General features: G+C 45.4%; 2 protein-coding genes across 5 annotated transcripts in view; one reads left to right on the plus strand and one right to left on the minus strand.

The window, feature by feature from the left end:
• SYN3 (synapsin III) overlaps window positions 1-24,300 on the minus strand; it is a 195,122-nt gene that overhangs the window by 64,880 nt on the left and 105,942 nt on the right. The window lies entirely within an intron of this gene.
• TIMP3 (TIMP metallopeptidase inhibitor 3) overlaps window positions 20,983-24,300 on the plus strand; it is a 37,523-nt gene continuing 34,205 nt past the window's right edge. The window contains exon 1 of the mRNA XM_005491164.4: window positions 20,983-21,370. Within this exon, the coding sequence (XP_005491221.1) occupies window positions 21,247-21,370 (124 nt within the window). The 5' untranslated portion in view covers window positions 20,983-21,246. The remainder of the gene's footprint in view (window positions 21,371-24,300) is intronic.

Here is a 24,300-nt window from a genome sequence, read left to right on the forward strand (position 1 = left end):
ACAAAGTTGGTATTGTTGCTGATGCTCAGACTTATTAGCTATTTCTCCCTGCCACCCATGATAGGATTTAATCTCAAGTAATCTGAGGTGGCAATGAAACATGATACAAAGCAACTTGGAGGGCTTTTCACTTCAGACAGGCTTATTCAGTTTGCCCTGTATGGCAGAGTTTATTGAATACCAAGCAAGAAACCTGTTCTCAGGGAAAAGGCTCTCTCCATATATATGGTGACTTGCTGCAGTGAAGGAAGCTGCCCTGACGTTGCTTTTGTTCCTCTCCAAAAGCTCATTCAAAGGCACAAAACCAAACCCCCAATGAGAAGGTGAAGGAGCTGGAGCCCAGAGGCAGTTTCCAGCTGCCTGGTAGAATTTCTCTCCACTAACATGAGCCTCCTCAGGGATAGGGGTCAGCGAACTGGGTTCCCACCACCCACTTCACATGGCAGGGACTGCCTTTGGCCTTGAGGATGAACAGAGGGAAATTTTCCTTCAGCTCAGTCAATGCTGCAATGAGGTGACTTTGAGTTCTCCATCTTTCAGTTACTTATTTTCTTGGCATTTCAGTGAAAGGCAGAGAATCTGTTTTCCATTTGCTGTACTTTTGCTGGAGACTGTAATTGCCCTTTGAACCTTCAGGAGCAGGAAACCCATTAAAGGCCCAAGAGGACAGGGATTCAGTGCCAGCCAGCACATTCCTTAGCTCCTTTCATCCTGCATGAGGAGAGTGCTTCTGGCTTCTCCAGAAGGGATATTACTACATTTTGTTCAAATGTAAGGCTGATTTCAAGAGTAATTTTACCACTCACCTTATAGTTATCATAATTCCTGCTATTTGCAGTTTTCTCTTTATGGTTATAAACACAGAAATATCTATGGGGAGGTCATTACAGAAAGCCCAAGTATCAAGTTGCCTTTCAGTATCTTGCAGACTGTAATGGCAGATATAATAACAAGAAAATCTGAGCTGTGGGCATGGCACATCAAACTGTGGAAAACTGTTGGGTCAGAGCTTTTTAGGAGCCTCTGGAAAGAGAATGAGAAGGCTGCACTTGTATGGGAAATAAGAGCTGCCTGTTTCAGGTAGAAAAAGTATGAAAAATCTTTCATGCACGATAATATGCCTTTAACGATGCAGTTGCCACTCAACAAGATTATTTTTTTGAAGAAGTGACATGGCTCAGAATAAGTGGGACAGGCATTTGCTGAATTATCTTGGTTGTGCACCCGCTCTGTGAACTGCTGATAATCTTCCAGAAAGTGGGAAGTGGTTGGCTGTTGCTTTGCCTCAGTGCTGTGTGTCCCACAATGACTTTCTGCTGCATGAGACCCCTAGGGTAGCTAGCTGGCTGTGTCTGAGTCTGCCCACAGACTCTGAAGTGGGAGAGAAGGAAGCAGCACACCACAAAGAGGAAAGGGTAAGCCTCAGAAGGTACTTCTAAGAAAATAATGGCAGACTGGGGTAGTAGTGGGAGTGGGAAGGCACAGATATTCTCAGCCCAAAAACTGAGAATGAGGAGCTTGGATCAGGTGCAATGAAAGAAACAAAAGAGATTCTTTTAAGGATGACCCAGCCGAAGTTTGTTTGTTATTCTAGTGAACTTCACAACAGTTCACTAGAATATCACCTATGCCTGGTTTTAGCCCATTCAGTAGTTGGCTCTGTGCCATTTTAGAAACACAGACTGTCATTAAAGCTGATATAATGATCTTGGGAAATAGAGGATAGAGTGCACAAGAGTGTAAGTGAAGTGGCTCACACTATTGTCCCATCCTTACCATGCTGAAACGGTAAAAGGAAAGGAAGAAGGAGACATGAGGATGTCCCATGTGTTTTGAAGATGTCAGAAAGGCCTTGAGACTTCTCCAGCTGATGTCTGGGAGTGGGTCCTACCGGAGAGGAGCTAGACAGACCATCCTAGTGATGGCAACACTTGCAGAGGAACTGTCACTTATTTTCTGTATTTTTCCTTATGAGGGATCAAAAAAAGGATTTTGCTAGGCAGTGACAAGAAGCAAAGCCTGCCATGCATGCTCTGTGTGTCCAACAGAGGCACTGACATTTGCAGTGGTCATGAGTTAGGAAGGAGCCTGTGCTGTACATCACAGTAACCATCTTGCTTCCAACAGAAAATAGCACTTAGTAAGTGTCAGCTTCTCTGCAAGGGACCAACAGTCTAGCTCAGCTCTGCAGTTTACAGCAACAACCAGGTTCTGAGAGTGGGGAATCTTTGCTGGTAATCCCTCCAAACTCCTTTATCTCCAAATAATCTAGCATAAAGGACAAGAACAAAGCACTGGTTCTGGTCCTCAGCATTGTCCAGATTCACATCTCCTCCCTTTCTCGTTCTTATACTTCAGGTTACTTTAAATGAGGACATATAGAATCGTGGAATTGTTTAAGTGGGGGAAGACCTCTAAGATCAAGTCAAGACATTAACCTAACACTGCCAAGTCCATCACTAAACTAAGTCCCTAGGAACAACTTTTACATATGGTGTGTATAGCACAGAAAATGCCTGCAAAAATATTTGTAATGGCTGTGAAGTCAAGTGCTTAGAAACCTAAGAAATCCAGGATGAAAGTTACCTGGGTAACTGATGGCTGCTCATGGCTGTGAAAGCCCCACGAGGGCTCCCTGCAGTACCCCCTGCCTCTTGCATCGTGGGACATAGATGGCAGTGGTCAGCAGAGGAAAAGGGACTGCAGAAGCAGCAAGGGCCATCATGGCACTGAAGGGATGGACTGCTGCCCTGCAGAGCTGACCAGTGCTCCTGTCATCCCGTGTGATGCTTGGCAAGTTAGCCAGATACAAGGCTGTCCATTGCTTTCTGCATGCTTAACATAGCCTCTGGTCCCAGACCGTGCTCTGAGGCCAAGCAGGGTTATTTTTATTATGAATTGATTCCCTGATCCTATTTGCAGAAGGGGCCCAAAACTGAAAATGTGTGTTGTGAGATTCAGTGTAGGGCCAGGGTGGGAAGGCAAGGACTCTGCTGACCAGGGTGGAAGCTATTGGACCTGGCATTGTAACCAGAGCCCCCTGAATGGCTGAGCCACAGCTGACTTGCAAAAGGAATGAACACTTGCAAATGCACCTGGACTTCGTGCTTAGAATATAAAGTGGTAGAATAGAAACTGAAAATCCAAGTCCCTGCAATTCTGTATCAAGTTCACAAATCTTCTGACTTTGCACTTTCAGCAGGCAGCCTCTCAAAATACAAAATACATAATATTTACTGTCCTGCTGTGAAAACAAATTTGTGGATGTTTCTGAAGCAGTCAGATATATCTTGCTGAATGCCATGAGCTCAAAAGGGGTTTTAGTCATTCTGCTCTCAGAACTTTGTTTAAACCCTATGAACTAAAGACGATCTAAGTTCATCCACTGAGCAGAAGGACAAAGCTAAATCTGAAATGTTTATTTTTTTAATTGCAGAAATCCTGTGACAGGAATCCTGTCAAAGAAATGATCTACATTGCATGTCTCAGAGTACGGAAATTAAAACTTCAGTGTCAACCCTTCTTTGGGCACTTCTCATGGGCAATTCCTAACTTTGCAACTACAACAGTATTTGAGTGTAGTTTTTGTACTCAGACAATACATTTACAGTCATCTTCGCTTGTAGCCTACCAGTCCCCGCTGACCTGAAACATTCTCAACTGAAATTTTTTTGTTTTAATTAACAGTCAGCTACAAGCTCAATTAAGCCAGAGGGAATCTTTATATAGACAGCTTTTCTTGCTTGGAATAAGTGGTTTATTTGATTTGGCTTCCTCTGCTTTTTTGTTTTTTTTGTACAGGAAAAAATATGAAACATGTGAGCATCTCTCATCATCTTTATAATCTACAAACCCTTCTGGATGGGCTTACTAGCACATCCCTGGAGAGACAGTAGGTATGTGTGGGAGCTGGAGTATGTCTGAGATGGCTAATGACCTGTTGTCAGATTTTTTTCAGAAGAAAAGTTCAGCAACACTTCTGATGTGGCAGCCCTTTAGTACAAGAAATTTTTAACATAATTTTTGATTGGAAAATAAAATTAATATAAGAAAAATAGTATTTTAAAACTTTTTTGTTTTCTCTGCTCTCTCCTAGCTTTCTGCTCCTTGTTTACAACTTGGAAACAAAGGAATCAGATTCTTTCACCCTGTGAAAGGTTTAAAACAGGTTAAATCACCAGCTTAGGATTTTTCTTAAGTAATAACCAACAAGCAAAGCTAAATCCTTTTGCAAAATAACAAATTTAATCGGACAGGCAGCTTTGCACCAGCTTCCGCCAATCTGCTGCCCAGTGCAGAGGCACAGGGACCGAGGGGGCCACAGCTGCTCTCCGGGGAGACTGGCAGGGCTCCAGCACCAGCCTGCCCAGCAGATAAAGGTTCCAGCCTGTTGGGAGCACGCAGCAAAGTGTGTGACAGTCCCACTGGTACTCAGCGTTGGGAAACTATTAGAGGAATGCGTAGTTCAACAAGCCTCTACACACATGCCTCTGTTTTTTCCCTTGAGATAAGATTTCGTGTTATGAATTCTCAGGGCTTCCCCTGTTTTTCTGGCCAGAGGAATCCTGGCTTAACCCAGCAAATTATGAGAGGGGCCCATAACAAGGGACAGAGGCAGGCCTTGTCACCTGAGGCACCTGGCACTACATTAGGAAAGAGTTTCATAAAGCAGGGAACTGTCATTCTTGGCACAGCTGTCCCTGCAGAAAGCAGACAGTAGCTCCTGCAGCCCCATCCATGTGCAGTTCAGATGCCCTGAGCTGGGTTTTAGCAGCACTGTGGGCTGCCCAGAGCAGGCTCCAGCCCTGCACAGTTCCTGGGGTGAGGACGTTTGCTAACAGCTCCCCGTGAACTCCACAGCCCTGGTTGTTATCAGCACCCACTCCAGGCAGGTTACTGCGAGTTCGAGCTTGCCTGCCTGACCCAGGGACTGGCCTCTGATTACAATGTCACTGTATGCTCAGCTCTACACCCCCTCCTGCACGGCCTCCTTTGACAGACCACTTAATACACACAGCACATTTCTGAAAGGAAGAAACAATTCCCCATTCCACTCAGAGGCTAATGGAGAAAAGTCTTGCTCAAATACAAGTGCATGAAATGCTTCAAAGTCATTTTCTTGAAAATGGCTGGGAGTAATTTCCTCCTTTGTCTCAGAACTTTTTCTTACTCTTTATTTATATAAATACTTGCAACAATGGCTAATTGTCAGAAAAATGTAAGCTATTTCTTAGCAGGATTCTTGTCTGCCCATTTGTACATTCCAAACTTCTGTCTTTATGGCTGAAGTCTTGACTAAATTATATATCTCAGTACTGAGCTAGGTACTACCTCCCCAGAATGAGCCTGTTGGGACTGGCAAGCATTCTTGTTAAAAGCCTGAAATAAAATAATCCATTCCAAATGACTTATTCTTGGCTCTGGCAACTATTTGTGTGTATATATGCCTCAAGTTACGTTAATGTGGAAGTAACAGATCACAGAGAGCTGGTAGTGTTGTATATGATACTTACACATTAAGCCTATGGCCATGACATCACTGCCCTTGTTCTGGGCTCCAGTGATGGTGTAGCCAAAAAAAACGTAACTGAGAACACAACTCATTGTTCCTCTCAGCTGCTGAGGCCCTATTGACTTTGTGAGTCACGCTCAGCATGCAGAGGTGACACATTCCCCCATTAGTGTTACTAATTCCCTGGTTTGGGAAGGGAATAGTGCCTGCTCTAGGAAAACAGGGAAGGGGTGGAGAAGCACTGGGACTCACAAACTCACTAGCATGGCTTAGCCTTTCTGAGTTCATCTGTCTGCAGCACAGATATGACACCAGGGTCTAAAGTTGTTATAAACAGAGGATTGTCCTGAAGCTTATTTAGGACAACTACTATTCTTTGGTGAATCCTAATGAGAGGCTCAGGCTGCCTGCAAGATACAGGGAACTAAGACCCTGTGTTTTCCTTTCTGTTTTGTTGGCTGACCAACATGGCAGAGAGAGCTACAGGGACAGAATTGCCCTACTGGCCTCAGTTGGAGAGAAAAGAGCTGAAACAGCCTAGAGGTGGGCCTAATACTGATCAACATATGCTGGCACATATGGGTGGATTTGTGTCAGAAAACAATAACATCATCAGCATAAAGTGTGAAAAGCTGGGACTAGCTGTGCCATAGTAGATCAAAACCCTTAGTCTCATGTAATGGTTTGCAGTCTTTGCTGATAAAATTACAGCAAACTAGAGGACCAGAAAAGTCTGTTGAAGAAGTTATCTTTGAGCAACAAAAAGCCAGAACCCAGTGAGGATCAGGAGTACTTAACAGGAACTGCAGGTGGTGGGAGATGCTTAGCTGGACCCACTTAATAGAAGCTGCTAAAAGAGTTAGAATAGCTGCAAGAAGCAGCAAGCCAGAGGGACTGGTCAGGGGTTCCTACCCTATCTCAGCTCCAGCTTGAGGAAGCCTTTGCTACCCAGCAGGAGTGTGGCAGTCCCCTGAACTGTCAGATGTGAGTAGAATGTTTCCAGACCTGGGGAGCAATGGTCTGCTCTAGCAGCTGTGCCAGCAAGCAATGAGAAAGGGCTTTGGCAAGTATCATTCTGGGAGCTGGTGGATGCCTGTTGTTTGTGTTCCTTTGTCCTTTTCTTCTTTATTTCCAAAACAGTGCTGTTCTGCTAAGCCATTTATGATTTGTGAGCAAGGCAGCAGAACTCTCTGAACACTCAGTTAATTTATTTCTCTCAGGTTGGAAGCTGGAACACAAAATTCTATTTGTTAATGAAATTGAACTGCCCTTGCTGTTGTCAGTTAGACTGGAAGAAAGAGTACATTTATTCTTTCCTTAATTTTTTATCTTTCCCTTGTTGTGCACTTGAGGCAAGGGTGAGGAAAGCCGCTTATTGCCTATGTTTGAGCTCTTTGCAGACTTGATGAGTCTCTAGTGAAAGTCTGCATGAGGAGCCATTGGGAGGTTGGTACCACGAAACTGGACTTTCAGTTTATATACAGGAAAAAAAAAATAAAGGGCCCTTTATTTACGCTCTGTTGATGCCACCCCTTGGCAGCTTTTACACCTCTCCTAATCAGAGCCTGAATTCCTGACTGCATCTGACATGTGCTCACCATGTGTGGCTGCAGTATGCAAAGGTGTGTAAAAACTGGATGTAAAATAACTCACATGAGTGGTAGCATGGGTCTAAGGTCAAACATGCCCAGGCAAAATTCTGGGCAAACGCCCAACAAGTGAAGCACACGCCAGCAATGATGCACAGCACTCACACACTTTGCTGCAGTTCCCATGCTAGTGAGAGCAGGAATGAGGGAGGTGTGCCCCCACACTGCCATGTGTCTCTAGGACACTGCCAAGGTATTTCACCTGCAAGGCCAAGGAGAGGAAATAACAGCCTATGGTTATGTCCCCACTCTAAATGGGGTCAGAGGTACGCTCTGCTGATGCACAGAGTCTGTGCTGATTGCACAGAGTCTTTGGGAAGGCTTTTTACAGCTTCTGTTCCAATGGCCGTTCTGGCAATTGCACTTTCAGAGCAGTATGAACATTATCAGAGCATGAAAATATGTTACATTTGAAGCCTTTGGAGTCCAAGACTGCTTCTTACTCTTGTGATGCTCAGAACAGCCTGGAATGATGTCTGACATACCAGACTGCTCTCAAGCCTAAGAGATTGTTTCAGCAGTAGTCAGGACTGGCAGAAGCCAATTGAATCAGGCAGAGAGAATGCAACAGACTGGTCTGAGGCTGTTCATACAGCCCTGAAGGAGTCAGCTGCAGGGAAAGGATTATTTGTGGAGATAGATCCAGACGTGATACTTGCTTGGTTCCACAGGGTCAAAGGAAGCTGTGAGCAGTCCCCTTGTAGGTAACCCTGTGATCACAAAGACACCTTTGTCTGTCCTGCCATCACTCCCCTGGTATTTGTACACAGACCCCAGTGCCATCTGCCCCCTATGAAAGCTAACCCCCACGTGCTGCTTTTTTCACAGGGACTCAGTCTATTCCTATGTTTCTCTATCCTTGCTGGAGGAAAGTGGATTTTCCTAAAGTCTAGCCCAAAAGACATTACAAGCCCTTTCACCGTGATGTTCTTCTTGGATCCCCTTAAATAAGATTATGAGGTCCTCAGCATCTTTTACTTTCTAAATTCACTCTCCAGAATGGTGTATTCTGTTAATTTTCCACGAAGGGAAAGGCTCCATGCATAAGGTGCTGCAGAGAGTCTTTGCCCCCACCCAAAGTCTTGTTTTTCAGAGTGACGCACACCCCGCTCTGCTATTACTTAATAAGAAGTGAAGTCACTGCTTTCCTCCCCTTCAAACTGCTCCACCCTCAATCAGGAGGTCTGCTTCTCCACCCTTTGGCAAAACAGCTGTTTGGGGGTGGAGGTGGGTTTAGGGGTGGTGTTGACCAGCCTCTCATCTGGGGAGAAAAAAAACAACCAGTCTAGCCCTGTCAAAGAGCTGCTTCAGAGCTGGGAACAGCCCTGAAAGCCTTTCCCGTTTCTGTGTTTGTGTGTATTTCATGTGAGCACAATAATAAGATCATTCACGTCATCTGTGGGGCTACTTTAGGATGCAAAGAAGAGTGGGAGCACAGCAAACCACCTGGCTATTCTTTATTTGTCTTCTTCCCCACTCTAAAAGAAAGTTTTCACTGGAACTCTCACCCTCCTACTTTGGCAGGTAGGAAGAGGCAGAGAAGTTGGTGTGTAGTGTGATGTGGGTCTAAGTTCTCTCTGCTCTGCTCAGACCTTTCTCACAAGCAGTGGGAAGGAAGACAGCCCCTAGGAGTTGGGTGCAGCTGCATGATTTTGCCTTACCTCTCTCACTGTGAGCTCAAGTAGCCCAGAAGCTGCCCTAAATATACTCCAGCATCCAGCATTCCCTCAGGGACCATGTGCCAACTAAACATGCCTGGAACACAATGTGGTGCAGCCACTCTTCCTTCCCACCCCTGACATGCCCTTTCCGGCAAGCTGGTGGCTGTTCTGGCTGTCTGCTCACCGGACACTTCACTGCAACAGAGAAACCACAGGCAAGGGAGCGATGCCTGGATTGCATTCTATATCCTTGGAAGACAGAGTGTTGACATTTGGGGCCTCAACATCAAGGCTTTTAGGGAAGGTGTTTGCTCCAAGAGGTGTTACGTTGCTCTAGAAGCTCTGTGTTTAAAAGGGGAGCACTGTGAATGTTCATTCAGAAAAGAAATTGTATCATGCAAGGAAGCACAAAAAATGTGAAGGAAACTTGTCCCGGTAGGGGAGGCAAATGTTTCAACTGGCTCATGCAGAAGGTGACAACTGGAAGGGACCTCTCCCATGAAAAGGACAAACAGATGGTGAGGGACAGAAGGCAAAAGCAGAAGGTCTGACAAGTGAGGAGGCAGCTGGTAGGTCCAGTGGTCAGGATGGCCAGCTGTCCTGGGTTTGGAGGACAAGACCTTCACCTGCTGTAGAGCAAATGTAGTTTTGTTCCAGCTTTGCTGGGACCGTAGAGGAGCTCTCTGTGCACATAACTACTTTTCTGATATCTCCTGCTTCAGCAAGTCTGTACCAGCTCATGCGTTCTGTTCCACTGTGCTACAGCAATTTATACTCCAGTTTCTGTTTTCCCTGCTCCTCAGGCATTTCCTGGCTGAAGCAGCCGTTAGCTCTGCTCTGCTCACTCCGATGCTTTATGATCACTTACTCATAAATAATCAACTCAAAAGCAGCAAAGAAGAAAGCAGAGGTCCCACGAATTTTTAAATTTGTTTATATAGAGGTAGCACCTCACTCAAATGCCAACATCCCCATTGTGCCAGGTGCCACACAAAAATGGAACCAAGTCTGTGTCCCAGAGGGAAAATGATTTTCATGTTACCCGAGACAGAGCGCAAAGATGCAATGAGCTTGCATTGGTTAATTCCAGTGGTCTAGGACTTCAGCTTTGCATTGTTACAGAGCTCACATTCCTGGGTCAGAGGAACCATATTTTTGGGAAGGTTCAGTGGAAATGGTTTTGGGACTGTACCAAAGCCCTCCCAGGATTCCAGTTTTCTTAGTCTTAGCCTCAAAGGAATTTACAGCTGGCTTGGGCAGAACTGGAAGTCCCCACAGGAAGGATTTTGTTGATATTCAGTCTTTGGAGGACAGTGAGCTTCTCTGTGGAAGGCAACACATATATCTGTGGTCCATGACCACAGCACCACACCCACCACTCCTCCAAAACAGATAGAGTTTCACGGGCTCACATGACCCCATCCATCTGTTCAGGGACTATTAGGGCAACCTATATATGGGGTGTAGTGGGGGGAGATTCCCTCCATTCATTCCTTCAGTTTAGGCAGGACTTATCTCTGTCTGAAAGTGAATCAAGCTGCCAACACTTAAAAATTAAAGGACCTTCAGCAATCAGCAGAGCTCCCAGGAAAGCAGCTCACCAGGTCAGTTTTATGTGCAGACTGACTGCTTCCTGCCAGCCAGAGCAGGGTGCTACCGGCAGTCTTGTCCAAGATACCCTAGTCAGTCTTTTGCTTCTGGTCCAACACAAAACCAGAGGTGTCTGTCTAATTAATAATGTAAATCTGGCCTCTGGCCTATTCTCAAGGAATACTGCTTTTCTGTCTTTGAGAGACGTAATAACTACCTTTTCCTCCTCCTAATCAAGTTTCTCAGGTTTCCTCATCTGCCTCTAAGACTTTTGAAATCAACCAGCTGAAAATAAGATTAGTGACACAATTTCCAGGCCTTGAACTAAATTTTCTTACAGAGCAGAGTCACCATCTAAGGGCCCATAAACCCTTTTACTGTCCACAGTCCTACACATCCATCACTTAGAGCCCACACTTTTCCCCTGCAGAGCATCCTCTACAGATTTTATGTGGAGAGGAGAGACAATCAGGACTGGGAATCCATGAGAAATTTAGTGGAAGAAAAAGAGCCACCTGTTGCTCATGTTTCTGGGAAAATTTGGTTGAGACAAGAGGAGTCATCCCTACCCTTTTACCATTCTTTTGTACCCTGTGGTGCCTCTGGACTTCAGACTCATCACAATCTGTACAGCAAATCTCATGTTAGATAAAGCATTGACACCAATTCACCACAGGACTGTAAAGCAGGTAAGACTCAGAGTTCCCTGAATGTGGTATCTGCAGTACAAATGCCACAAGCTGCAAGCTCCTTCCCTCCTGGCACGGCACATTTATTGCCACTATGTTCATTTTAAACCCTCTCTAATGTGCACTCGATGCCCTTTGGCAGGGACTCATCCTGCCTGTTATGTATGAGTACAGTGTTTGGGACAATGTGGTTTTGGTTTTTCTAACAAAGAACAGTGCCAAAACATAATGAAAGTGCATCAGTCATAGCCTGCATAGGAAAGGCAGTGTCCATGGGATGATAACATCTTTGGTGGTTACCATAAAATTTTAAAGAATAGGTCATTCCCCTCATACACTTTTAAAAAAACCTCATAAACTTGGTATGCTAAGAACTACTAATATGAATATGTCGCCCTTATTTGGAAAAAAAGCAAATTATGCTTCCAGTTGCATGATCCCACTTAATTTTTTGATATTTGACCTGCAGATTAGAGGTTTTCACGTCATCTGTCAACCCACAGAGACTATCCCAAGGTTCAGTGTGTGTGAGAGAGATAGGAAAGGAACATTAGGAACAGGCCAACCACAAATAGCTAAAATTAGCTATGAGAACTGGAGTACTGAGGTCTCTAAGGAACACTAGTCAAAGGAAGAAAATGGTTGTTTGCTAAACTCCCACTTATTCTACTGCCTCTGAGGACTCCTGGCTCATATCCCTGCCCAGACATCCTACATGGCTATTTAAGAGGATTTCCCCCACCCCTTCCCCCTCCATTGGCCATAATTTTCCTTTTTTGTAAGTGCAGTACAGAGTGATATGGGATTCCTGCTCTGGCAGCAAGATTCTGACTGGAAACAGGAAACAGGGGGGCTCTGCAGAGCTCAGCCTCTGTGACAACACGAACGTCACACCCACGTGCAGACAGGGATGCTTCTCACATATGGCAATGATCAGCAGCTCCCCTTTTTCCTCCCCTTCCCTCTTCCCCAGAAAGGCTTACAAAGCCCTAGAGGGGCCATATATTGAGTTAGAAGCAGTCTTTAGGAAGCACGGCTGTGTGAGGCCTCAGTTATGACAGAACATGATTTCTTGCATAATTCTTTCAGATTCTCTGAGGCCAGTAAATTTGAGACTGTAAATCTTCACGTGACCAGAGCATATGGTCTTAGAATAAGACATGGAGTGAATCACAAAGATACAGTCCATCTTCAGAATCTGATTAGGGGAATCCTTTGAGAACTATCCCTTACAGGCATGCAGCCACAGGCATGGCTTTAAAAGCTTCCCTCCCTCCTTCTTCCCAGAAATGCCTGATGGAATAAATTGGGTTATTTTGGCAGCACCAGGTTGTCCTATTTTCTCCTTCCTATTTTAAAAGCCTTTTCTCAAAATAAAACCGAATGGCTATGACTACCTAATCCTTCAGATTACAATTTCAGGGAGAAAAAAAATTGTTAAAAGTGATTGCATTGATACATGTGAAAACACCTTAGGGGACTTGGAGACATTGTCTAAGCTAAGGAGGTAGGTTCTGGAGGAGCAGGAGGAGAAGGAAATGCTCTTGCAATCACTTGGAGTGAGTATGGGTTTCCTCCAGCCATCTCTCTGGAGTGCTATTTCTTACATCCATACAGATTACGCTATATTAGCCTCTCTAGGCCAACTTGCCATTATACATGGTGTTCAAAGGTGAAGTTTTATTCTGGATGGGGAAGTCAATTTCAAATGAAGTAAAAGATTGCCTCCCTAGCTTGCTCCTTTTTCATGGGTGGACTGTGCTCTTCTTGATGATCCTGTTTCTTTGGCACAGCAGATACTTTATTTAAATATCAATGGGACACGTTTTTACCAGCAACAGCTCATTCAGTCTCAGCACTGGAAAGGGGAATTGAAATGTCTTCAGTAGGTACACCCACAGCTATCCTATGAGGAAAGGGAGACCAGATTAGTGCCTTCTATCCTAACTGCACTAAAGATTAGTTGGCACTGCGCAGAACTTCACCCCTGCCCTCCCATTCCCCTCACTGGTCTTGTGGTGGTTCTGCTGAACTTGAACTGAGGGAAAAGGAAGCAAGATTTTGGTTAAAAAATGCTGGGTTGCAATCTAGGGAACATAAAGATACAGGTGAAATGAAAACACATAAAATACTTGTCTATCTACTGTCTTTTGTACTGTCAGGTGCTGGGGAAAGTCTGCTGGAGAATCATATCTTTGTTGGTAGAAACTGCTGTTGCTCAGCCCTTTGTTTATTGTTTTCCATTAATTATCCCATGATTAAAACTGTGGATTCCTCCCATGCATTGCATAACGTTTACTCTGAGAGCACTTTCCTCACTGACCTCAGCTAGGTATCTAGGGACAACCCTTCTGCCTTCCTGGCCCGTGTGGTGAGAATTCAATCTCTTCTTGCAGTTTCCTTGGAGAGGAGAGGCAGGCAGAGGCAGAGGGAGAGAAAGAGGAGAGGGAGAAGAGAGAATGTGCTGTGCTAAGCTGCTATTGGACACCTGCTTCTGCTACAAGTGTTCAGTCCCTCTCCAACCTCTTAGCACTTGAGATCAGCCACTGCTTTGGAGCGCAGTCCAGAATCCCACTGCAGGCACTTGGGATAATGCCAGACCCCTGGCCAACACTCTATGTGAGATTTGGTGGCACAGCTACAAAAAACAAAGCTACAGAGAGGTGTTTGCTTGCTCACAGCACATGGTCAAGCTGTGGTACCTTCAGAGTTCAACTCCTGGTACGTATTCTGTACACACAAACTACATCTTCCTGGTTCCTACAGCTCTGGGTAGTTCTCACTGAAACACCCCTCAGAAGCACCCCTCAGAAAGGCACAGTGAAGGGATAGAGGCTGTCAGATTAAAGGAAAGGGGAAGAGAGGCTGTGGATTAGCTCTCTTTTCAGTGGACAAAGAATACTATTTTTGCACATCTGTGCTAAATCAAACACTGATTTTTTCACTCCTGACATTATTACATTAGGTGTGGAACTCACATTGCTGACCTGAAAAGTTCCTTTGAGGAATGCATTACTCTTCACTTGGGAAGAGCAAGACAATAAACAAATAAGTGTCCTCACTTTAGACTGCAGATCTACCATCTCCTCATCTTTTGTCTCACACTGAATGCCAAGATTTATGGATAAAAATTCCAAAAGAGTGAGGAAACCGAAGCGCTGCCTTTTGCTCTAGAGAAGAAAGAGATCCGTCCTTGAAATCTCCCATCGGAAATTTCCCAGCTTCTCCTGGCTGGGACTGTGAGTCTGAGGGAAGGGCCTGATGTCAGTGAGCAGCCAGCTACTGTTTAGAATACAGCACAGATTTGGGAGCACAGGAAGGAAAGCATTGAAAAAGTCTGGATTTATAAGAAAAATCCTATGCTGGAGCAATTCCACACAGAGGAACTGCTTCTCACTTTTGACATCACGCAGTGGCATGCATGACAGGAGTCACTGAGTTCATTCCCTGCTGGGACACTCTCCTTGTCACTAGAGACTGTCCTTGTAACTACTACCTTAATTTGCAGATTCAGGTGAGAGGCTGGTAACACCTCCACTATGGGGATGAGGAGACTGGCTTATTCTTACAGGAAGTTTCTGAAGGCTGTGCAGGGAGAAGCAACTCAAGACTTTTCCTGCACTTGCAGCTGTTCTGCAGGTAAAGAAAAGACCCTTCCTTCACACCAGACAGCCCAATACTATCTTCAACATGCCAAAAGGGCCATGTCCTCAGGTCAGCCAGCTCTCCCCCCAAGAGAGGCTGTATTCAGCTCTCCTGCTCCTCTGTGGCCAGTCATCACTATGAAAAGCCAGGCAGTAGTTGAAAGAAAACCGGGGATGCAGGTGGTCAGCCACCTTCAGTAAAAATAAAAAAATTGGGAAAGTTGAAAATTAAATACTGGACTGTGCCGGGGGATTGAAAAGCACCAAGATAATCCCTCACCCCTGCCTGGCAAAATAACCTCATCACAGGGAGGGCAACCAGCTGTGAGAGACATGCCAGTCTGGCAGGCTTTCTGTCCCACACTTGAATTTGAGCAGGACATAAAGGCTACAGTGAGAGAAGGCAATGAAATCTCTGACAAGCACACCAACCTTTAGGCTCTTATCCCATCAAAAGGAAGATTTGCACCATAGCTGCTCATGGAGCTGATGCAGATGTTACTGTGTTTCTGTGTCTATCCCTTCTTCCTCAAGGGAAGGCTTCTACAGAGATATTGTAGAAGCCTCCCCTCAAAGGCTTCTACAGAGATATTGTCTTCTTCAAGTTACGTGGATAGAAACGTCAAACCTCGATTGCAGCCATGAATCTGCTCATGAACTCTGCTGGCTGCAATGCCACAGAGCTGCCTTAAAGCTCTCTTAAAAATGTGAGGCATTCCAGTCATTTTAATTACTGTGCATTGCATAAGCCAGAAAACAGTTCATACAAAGGAACAACAGAAAAGTGATTTTCAATTGCTCTCACTCTCTTCTGTATTTAGTGTAGCCTCCAAAGCTCTGGGAACACCAGCTCTTATTACCATTTGAAGTACTTCATCTATTTGAAATCTCTTTGTTCAGTCACTTAAAGCTATTGATGCAGTTTAGAAGGCTTTAAAAAAGAAAATCAAAACTTCAATTTGAAAATGGCTACAGCAGCAGGAAAGCAAAACAAGAGAAATGGAAAGACTTACTATAAACAAAAATGAGAGAATATTAGTTGCTTGGAATGAGGCATAGGCAGGTAGAACCAAGCAAATCACGTCGTGTCCTTCCCTCCCGGATTCTGTCAGACCATCTAATCACAGGCTCCTGGCTTGAACCCTGCATGGTACTGAGCCCTCTGGCCCTGGTCCAGAAATGCACTTAAGCTTATATTTAACTTTGTGTATGTAAATGGTTCTGTTGACTTCAGTAAAACATCTTGTGTGCTTAAAGATGAACATGTGCCTTAGTGTTTTGCTGGATTTGGGCCAAAGAGCGCGGTCATGTGCAGGAAACATTTTCAGCTTGATAAGGCTGTTAAAAGATATTTCCTGGTTACTCTTCTGCAGCTGATACCACATCACAGCCTGACTGGAGGATCCCCACAATACAGAGGGGTGATTTCATATTCCACAACCCTTTATAATGTAATATTCCTGGAAACACATGGTGCCTACTGTCTGCTACCAGGCTGGGTGCTCTCAGTGGGCACAGTCTCTAAAGGATTCTTGAGGACTGAACACAGTATAGAACTGTTCGAGCTGATGAAAATTTAATGGTGTACCTGCAATGAAAAGCTTGGGAATGGGATGGAGTGTTACCTATGTCAGGCTTGCAGACAGGAAGGTGACATAATTCCTTTGCAACCTCAGAGAAAGAGATCAAATGATTTTTTTTTGTATGTATTCATAGAATCAAAGACATTTTTGAAGAAGGAGTATTCTCATTTTAAATAGCATATAAAGTTCACAGGTACAACGGTGGAATTAATAGGAGTTTTTCAACTTGTTTCACACACATAAATCATAGCAAATACAAACATTTTAAACAAAACATCTTCTCAGAGGACAGTGTTAGAAAAGAAACAGTTTACTGAAAAAGAAGCAGATAATCGAGAAATATGAGAACCTTTTTCTTAAGCGTTGCATGGCCATTCTCTACTGTCCTACAAGATGGCAAGAGTGTGCTGTAGAAAGAACATCAGATAGCTCTGAAAACACCTACCCTTCTTCTCATGCATAAAAACAACGAGACATCCTAGAGGGCATGATGCTGAGCTGCTGTAAAAAATATAAAGATCATCATCTTCAAGAAAAGTTTTTAGGACAAGAGGATGCATTTGAGCAACTTGTCAGGTGGACAATTTAGAATGCTAATGGCAAGACTCCACACTCATGAATCAAGTCAATTTGCTGTCAAAAAATTAAAACAGAAAAGGGCCCTTACTTCAGAAGCTTTTAAAGTTAATATACTGTTAAGGAGGTGGCAGGGCTGTTGAACTGCAGGTTGAATTCTCCTGATTTTATTCATGCTGAGCTCAGTTTAAGCCAGCTAAGATCTGGTGATGAACGGAAGTGTTACCAACCACCACATGTGACATTTGTCAGGGTATTTTTCTCTGGTGATAGTGGGGTCTCTCTCCGCGCCTCCCCCTCTCTCTCTTTCTCTCAGCCCTCCTGGTATGTGTTTTTTTTTTGCCAGCAGTTGCTGTAGTTTGATGAAGCCCTTCTGTACTGAAGCAGCCGGCATCCCTCACAATGAAATGTGATCAGAAGGCAAGTGAACATGCCTTTAGTTCATATCTCAGTCTCTGTCCCTGGTTCCAGGCGGGTCTTGTGGAAGGAAAATGATATTAGCATGCACCTGATAGAAACTGAGTATCAGAAAGCAGAAGGCAATTCTCCCTGCCGAAATTTAAATGACACCCAGCTCAGTATGTTTCCTTTTCCAAGGAACGGGCTCTTTCGGTCCTGCGGAGGCCGGAGCCATCTCTTGCAGCGCAGTGCCCCCTAGCACTGCCGCGCACACCCCGGCACGGCGCCGGGCGCGGGGCGCGGAGCTCAGCCACCCCCCGCCTGCGGGACACACATGGCCTTCCCTGGGGACTCTCACCAGCCACTGACCCAGCCCGGTCACGCTCGGCTTGCGGGAGCCGACGGGAGCACAGCGTGAAGCTGGGTGGCTGCTCGGTAAGGCAGAGACATCCTTAATTGTGTTCAGCAGAGTGCTCTTGATGGAAGACTGGAATAACATAGATTTCTTTATTTGGTGACATTAACCAAACGTGAACTCAGATTTTCTCATATGAAGATCAAGGTGTCTATTTTCTCCTTCTTTCAATGCTGCCTTCTTTATGGCCATATAAGGTTTAAAGTTTTATCTGAGCAAAGAAGCAGAATGACAGTTTTTATTTTATTTTTTTCCCATGCAGTTTTTTCCATAGAAGAGGAATTAAGAGATAATTATCCTTTCAGTTCCTTCATTGATTTTCTCTGTTAATCTGACACCATTATCAATATTTTCTCATATAAATAAACACTCAGAATCTTTGCCTGGCTTTTTCAAGTTCACTTTGCCAGTAGGTCTTAAAGGGGAGAGGCTAATATTGGATATCTAATGGATATTATCAGATGATAACACAAAATATCTCTATTTGCAGATGATAAAATAAGTGTACAGGCAGATTAAAGTATTTAACAAAAGCCTTGAGCAGGCCACTGGCCAGACTGAACTTTCCTGAGTATAATTTACTTGTACTTTACAAAAATAGAACATTCTGGTTTCTCTGTGTGAAGTGTACTCTTCAAGAGGCAAATAAATATTGTTCTTAATGTATAGTATCCAGTCCTGATTGAAAAAACTGCACCCCAACTACTGTAGAGAAATGAACCTCTCTGAAAAAGAATATCTAAGTGCAAAAAAAGCAGGTGAATCAGCTAAGCCCTGATCAAACACAGGTACTACTACTCCAGGCAATGATAATAAAAGCACTAAAAAAAAATCTGGATCATTTCCCAAACAATGGTATAGAAGATAGTGGCAAGCCTTGCCATACTGACAGCCTGCACCCCATCCCTTCTGAAGAGATGTGCCCAGCCCTTGGATCAAGCTGTGCCACTCCTTTTCATCTGATTGCTTCTCTGGATTATATCTGAAAAGCGAGCCAGTTCCTGCAATCAGCACAAACTTGGTGTCATTTTAACTAGCTTGGTCAGCCTCACTGCAAGCAAGCTACTTCCATAGCTTGGAGGGCCCTGTGGAACTTCAGTAATTTCTGGGCCCCTTCCTCTCCTGCTTCAGATATCGAGAAAGTGGGTTTGTTTTTCAGTCTCCTCTCAATGTGTCCTGCATCTGTGTATCACAGACTGTCAGCATTTACACAGCACCCAACAGCTTAAAAGCTTATTACAAAGCTTATGTTAGTCCTCAGAACACACAGGAAAGGTGTTATTATAGGAATGAAGAAACATATTCAGGGGAGTTACTTGGCCAGAGAGCGAAGGGAGGTGGTGCAGGAGCTGTGATTATAATCTAGTTGTGTGAGAGCCAAACTCTCCCTTATTTACACCAGTGTCAGGTTCTGGCAGAATTCTGCTTCTCTCAGATATTGATCTGAGATGTTGATAGGCCAGGTGTATCATGATGCTGGTGGATATCAAACTTTTTACAACAATAAAGGAAAAATGAGAGTGCCAGACACACCTCATTCTTCTTCTGTGTTACTCTGCTGAGGTCGGTGGAGTTGTTCCTTGTTTACAGCCAGTGAGACTGAAATGACATCCACCCAACCTGATGGATCCAGCTTCACTTGTAGTACCTTGAACAGACAGTCCAAGCACCTAAAATATTTTTTGAGCAGGGTTTCTTATATTGCAACTTGGGCCCAATGGTTCAGGCTGTGAGGTGTCTAAACAGAATGATTTATTTAATACCCTGTCTCACACATACTTATCGGACCCGTTAGTACCTCAGCACCGTCTGATTTTTTCACTGTGTTCACTAATGCACATTCCTGAGCAGCTCCCAACACTATTATCCCATGACACAGGGATTTGAAGCACAGTGAGGCAAAGCTGCAACACAGGTTTTCTGTGTCACAGCGAGGATAGGAACTTGTGTTTCCCACTGCTGGCATTGCAACCTTGATCCCTACTGACAACACCCATCCTGAAGCTTTTGCCTACCAATGCTCCAAATAAAAGCCTGTGCTTCCTTAAGACAGGAGATTTTAATTTTATATGGACAGTATGATTAAAGAAAAGGTGTAGGAAGACTGTGCTTCACCCAGATGGAACAGAATTGTAAATCTAAAGATTTAGCTGACTATGTAGAAATTTAGGACAGCTGGTCCCTGGCCTTTAATACCAGCATAATTTATAACTAGACGCGCATAAGTCTTGTAAACCCCATGGAAAGTACTCTGACATTATATACACTGGTTTGATACTGTGATTAATCACCCCTCGGTCCCCTTTGGAGAATAATAAGGCTGTCTGTATCATGCAGCTGACAATCTCCGTCCTTATAGTCCCAGCTCTTCTATAACATTTACATTTCTACAGCTGATGGAAATTTATGGCTTCGAAAGGGGATAAAGGAAAACAAAACAAACAGGACATTTCTCTAGATTCCACTAAAGCTGCTCTGCTGAAATATACTTTGAGATTAAATGTTGGGGGTGCCCGCGTAGATACAACACTGCTTTTTCCATCTTGGTTTTAGCAGGTTATGACTGCTTTCGAACTGAAAGGCCAGAGAAGGAGAATTGCTGGGTGGTGGACAAGGAGCATCTGAGCGGGATTAAAAACATTCAGGGCAAAATCCTGGTTTACAGTTCAGGTAGGTCTTGTCCTTTCCCCCATCCTCTTTCTACGGCCCCGTTGGGAGAGGAAAAGAAGCAGCACACTGCACTTGTGCGTTAGACAGCTCTCCGGAACAGCCGGAGTAGTGTGCCTGCAGGTTACAGTCGGTTTGCAGGCAGCCCCGGCGGGCTGAGGGGAAACAGCGCGGGCTGTCCTGGCGGGCCGCGAGCGTTCTCCAGGTGTCCTGAGGGGCGGCGCGGCCGCCCCGGGGCAGGATGTGACAGGCTCGCGCGGACACCCGCCGCTACGGGAGAGCTACCCCGCCCCGCCGCACCGGCAGCGAAGCGGGTCGGGGCCAGGTCGGATCGGAGCGGGTCGGTGTCAGAACCAGGTCGGGGTCAGAACCGGGGTGGGGGCCAGAACTAGGGTCGGGGCCAGAACTAGGGTCGGGGCCAGAACTAGGGTCGGGGCCAGAACCAGGGTCGGGGCCAGAACCAGGGTCGGGGCCAGAACAGAGACCGCACCCCCACCCGCCGCGCGCCCGCTCTATTCCCTATAAGGCGCGGCGGGCGCGGCCCCGCCCCGCGCTCGCGCCGATGAGGTAATGCAGCGCTACCATTGGCCGCGCGCGGCGGCGCCCCCGGAGCGCGAGCGGCTCGAGCCGGGTATAACTCCGCGCGCCGGTGCTCCTCTGCCTGCAGCGCTCCGCACCTTAGCTCCCCTCAGCTCCGCACCCGCACCGTCCCGCCGAGCGAGCGAGCAAGCCAGCCAGAGAGACAGGGGCAGGGCAAGCAGTCGCGGAGCACGGGCTGTTAGGGAGCAAGAATAAAGTCAGCCGAACACAGCATCGGCCGCTTCCCGCTCCGCAGAAGTGAGGAGGCACCTCGGGGGCAACATGACGGCGTGGATGAGCTTCCTCATCGTGTTCCTGTGCAGCTGGAGCCTGCGGGACTTGGTGGTGGAGGCTTGCACTTGCGTCCCCATCCATCCGCAGGACGCTTTCTGCAATTCCGACATCGGTAAGTGCCGGAGCCCCGCAGCCACCCGGGCCGGGAGGGCTCGGGGGAAGCCGAAGGCTCCCGGGACCCTGAGGGGTGCGGGCAGCAGCGCGGCTGTCACGGCCAGGCAGCCGCGTCCCTCCAGGCACGCAGTGAGCGCAGCGGTGCGGCGGGTGGGTCACACCCCACAGCTCTGACCTGACCTCCCAGGAGCGGCTTGGGCTCCGGTGCTGCCCCGGACGTCTGGTTGGCAAGAGGAGAGGCGTGTGGTGGCGGACCCCCGCCCAGCCCTCCCAAGCCCTGTCCCACGGTGGCAGCAGCCTTCCGCAGAAGTATCTTAAAGAAATCAATCATTGTTAGAGTGGCGTATTTTGTACAGCAGGACAGAAACACAATTGGAAGTGTAGGCTGCCGAAACTTCCTCCTCAATTTGGTGACAAGAAGTAGGAGGCAGGATTAGGATGGGTGCTCCCAAGCCACGAAGTCGCCTGTGGTGGTTGCGGGTTGGAGGTGCGGCTCTCACAGGCTTGTGGTGCTGTGCTTGTAACGTTGGGAAGGGCTCGAAAAGCAGGTACCGAGTGTATCTAGGCTTTCTGCATGCTGTGCTGTGGTCTTTGCAGCTGTGGGAGGTGTGTACACCTGCACACTTTTGGGAAAGTTGAAACACTTTCCTTGGATCCTGACTGATATTTTCCGCTATGGGTTTCAGCATCCCTAGGGGTCTTCATTACACTAACTTTAGGTAGAGGACACCTAAACACCAGAAATCTCTGAGAAGGAGGTTCCCAAGTTTGTTGGCTTGCTTGTGGCCAAGGGTGGGTAACATGATATTGTTGTTGCTTGTTAGCTCTTTCGTGGCAAAGTGTATGAAATCAATTAGTTGTGTCCTTTGAGCTACGACTGGACACATGTCTGTGTAATGGTAAACACAGGCTGTCACTTCAGCAGTGGTGAGAGGATGGCACAAGTCCGAGAGGTCTCCTGCCTTCTCCGTAGGTTGTCTTAGCACACAGCATAAAAGGGGCCAGGGACTTTGCAGTGCTGATACCCACATGGTACTGACTCAGAGTAGAGTCTGCAAAGAAATCCACCTGGCAACTGCTATGGAAGTCAAATAGAAAGTAATTCTCACTGCAGCAGAACACCCATTGCTATGAATGCTGCCAGTAGCCTTTTCAAGTTAGCCAAGGTTAGTGGCAAAATATCTCTTGCCTTCAGTGCTACAGAAGCTGCAGTTGTGCCTGGTTTCTCATGTTTAGTTTATATAGTGAATCTGCTCCTGAATGCCAGAAAACCCGTTCCATATTAAAAGTGGTGGGAAGGTTACACTTTGTTTCAGTGATGATAGCCTGGAAAACATTCATAAAATAGTTTTATACTGGGAAATTCTTCCAGGAAACTAAACTATTCAAACTTCTGTTGCCATTTTCATAGTTTGGATAAACAAGTGTGCCACCTAAGTGGCAACTGCCAGGGAGATTGTTCTTTCTGTGAAAGTGAGACTGGGAAACAGTAAAAGCTGATGGCAGCATGTGGCCTTCATTAGCTGCATTTTGGGAGAAGGACTGTTTTCTTGCTCTGGTTAGGTCATGCTATAATAGGTAAGAGGTAGTTTCAGCTCAAAAATAGCATTAAATACATTTTTGTAATAAATACACACTGACAGAATATTTTTATAATACGGATAAGTGACTCAGAGTAAACTATGACATTTCATATAATGGTGCTCCTAAACTTTAGGGCACAAAGTTTTTCCGTTTTCTAATCTGTTTTCTGGTTGAGTTCAAAATCTTCCCTTCATCTTTCCTTTCTCTCTTCTGGGCTCTTCATTATATCTCAAGCGTTGGCTTTGCTCTGAGGCAAAGTAGTTCAAAAAGTTGATGTGTCTGGGGCTGTCATGCCTACAGACATCACAGCAATGCAAAGGAAGAGCAGCTTGAGGGGAAAGAGCAACCCATTCCGGTAAATGCCTTGAATGCAAGTTTGGTTAAGACTGCATGGGTTGAAGAAAAAGTAAATCCTTACATTTGCTAAGACAGTCTGGAAAATGTGATATTTCTGTAGGCTGATTTTAGTAAATGCTGTCATGTTCTTCATACGCGGAAAGGACAAAAAGCTCACTGAAGCTTTCTGGCTTTGGAGGAGTTAATCATCTCCATGGAAACTGATGGCAGTGTACTAGTGCAGTGTTTAGACAGACTAAACTACACGCTGGGTTATAAAACACATTGTGGGGAAGAAAGGGACTTGGCAGCAAGTTTTTATCGCTCTTAAAACTTCTGACAAAATACCAGCTCTAAAGGGAGGAGTCAGTGCAGTAAGGGCTGGAGCAAAAGAGGCTTTTAAAATAGCCCCTGAAACAATGCAAGAAATTAACTAGCTAGGTGGCAGCCTAGGAGAGGCTTTTCATCTTCAGAAGCACTGCATTTTGAAGAAGGAGAAAACTTTTAGTTGAGGACTGTAATGCAAACTTCTGCTGTTGATGTTTTCCTGCTTAACCAGTGAAGTCCTACTCTCAAGTTTTATTCTCTTCTCCTTTAATCTGATCTCACCGGACATTTAAGTTTTCATTTTCCAATGGCTCAGTTCTGATACAGCCTCCCAACCCTGCAGTCACTAGAAGGTTTTAATCTTTACAGAAACAGATGGTCAAATAAACCCATTGGAAAGGGCAGGATTTCAATATGTACATAGTTTGAAAGTGAAGGTTGTGTTCTTTGAAGGAATCTTGAACTTCATAAATAACAATGTATATATATTTTTTTATTTTAGAAAAGGAGGAAGGGGAGAAAAAGAGGTACTATTGGTCACAAGGGATCTTTTCACTTAGCCTGACTGTTCTATCATGATGAATGGAGCAAAAGTGAAGAGGTGTGTCTTATCTGGCCCTATGGGTCAATCAATAATAAAATTGCTATTTTAACTCTTGGCTTTCTTTCTTTACCGGGATC

This window comes from Zonotrichia albicollis, chromosome 4 (assembly GCF_047830755.1).
Source record: "Zonotrichia albicollis isolate bZonAlb1 chromosome 4, bZonAlb1.hap1, whole genome shotgun sequence".
NCBI lineage: Eukaryota > Metazoa > Chordata > Aves > Passeriformes > Passerellidae > Zonotrichia > Zonotrichia albicollis.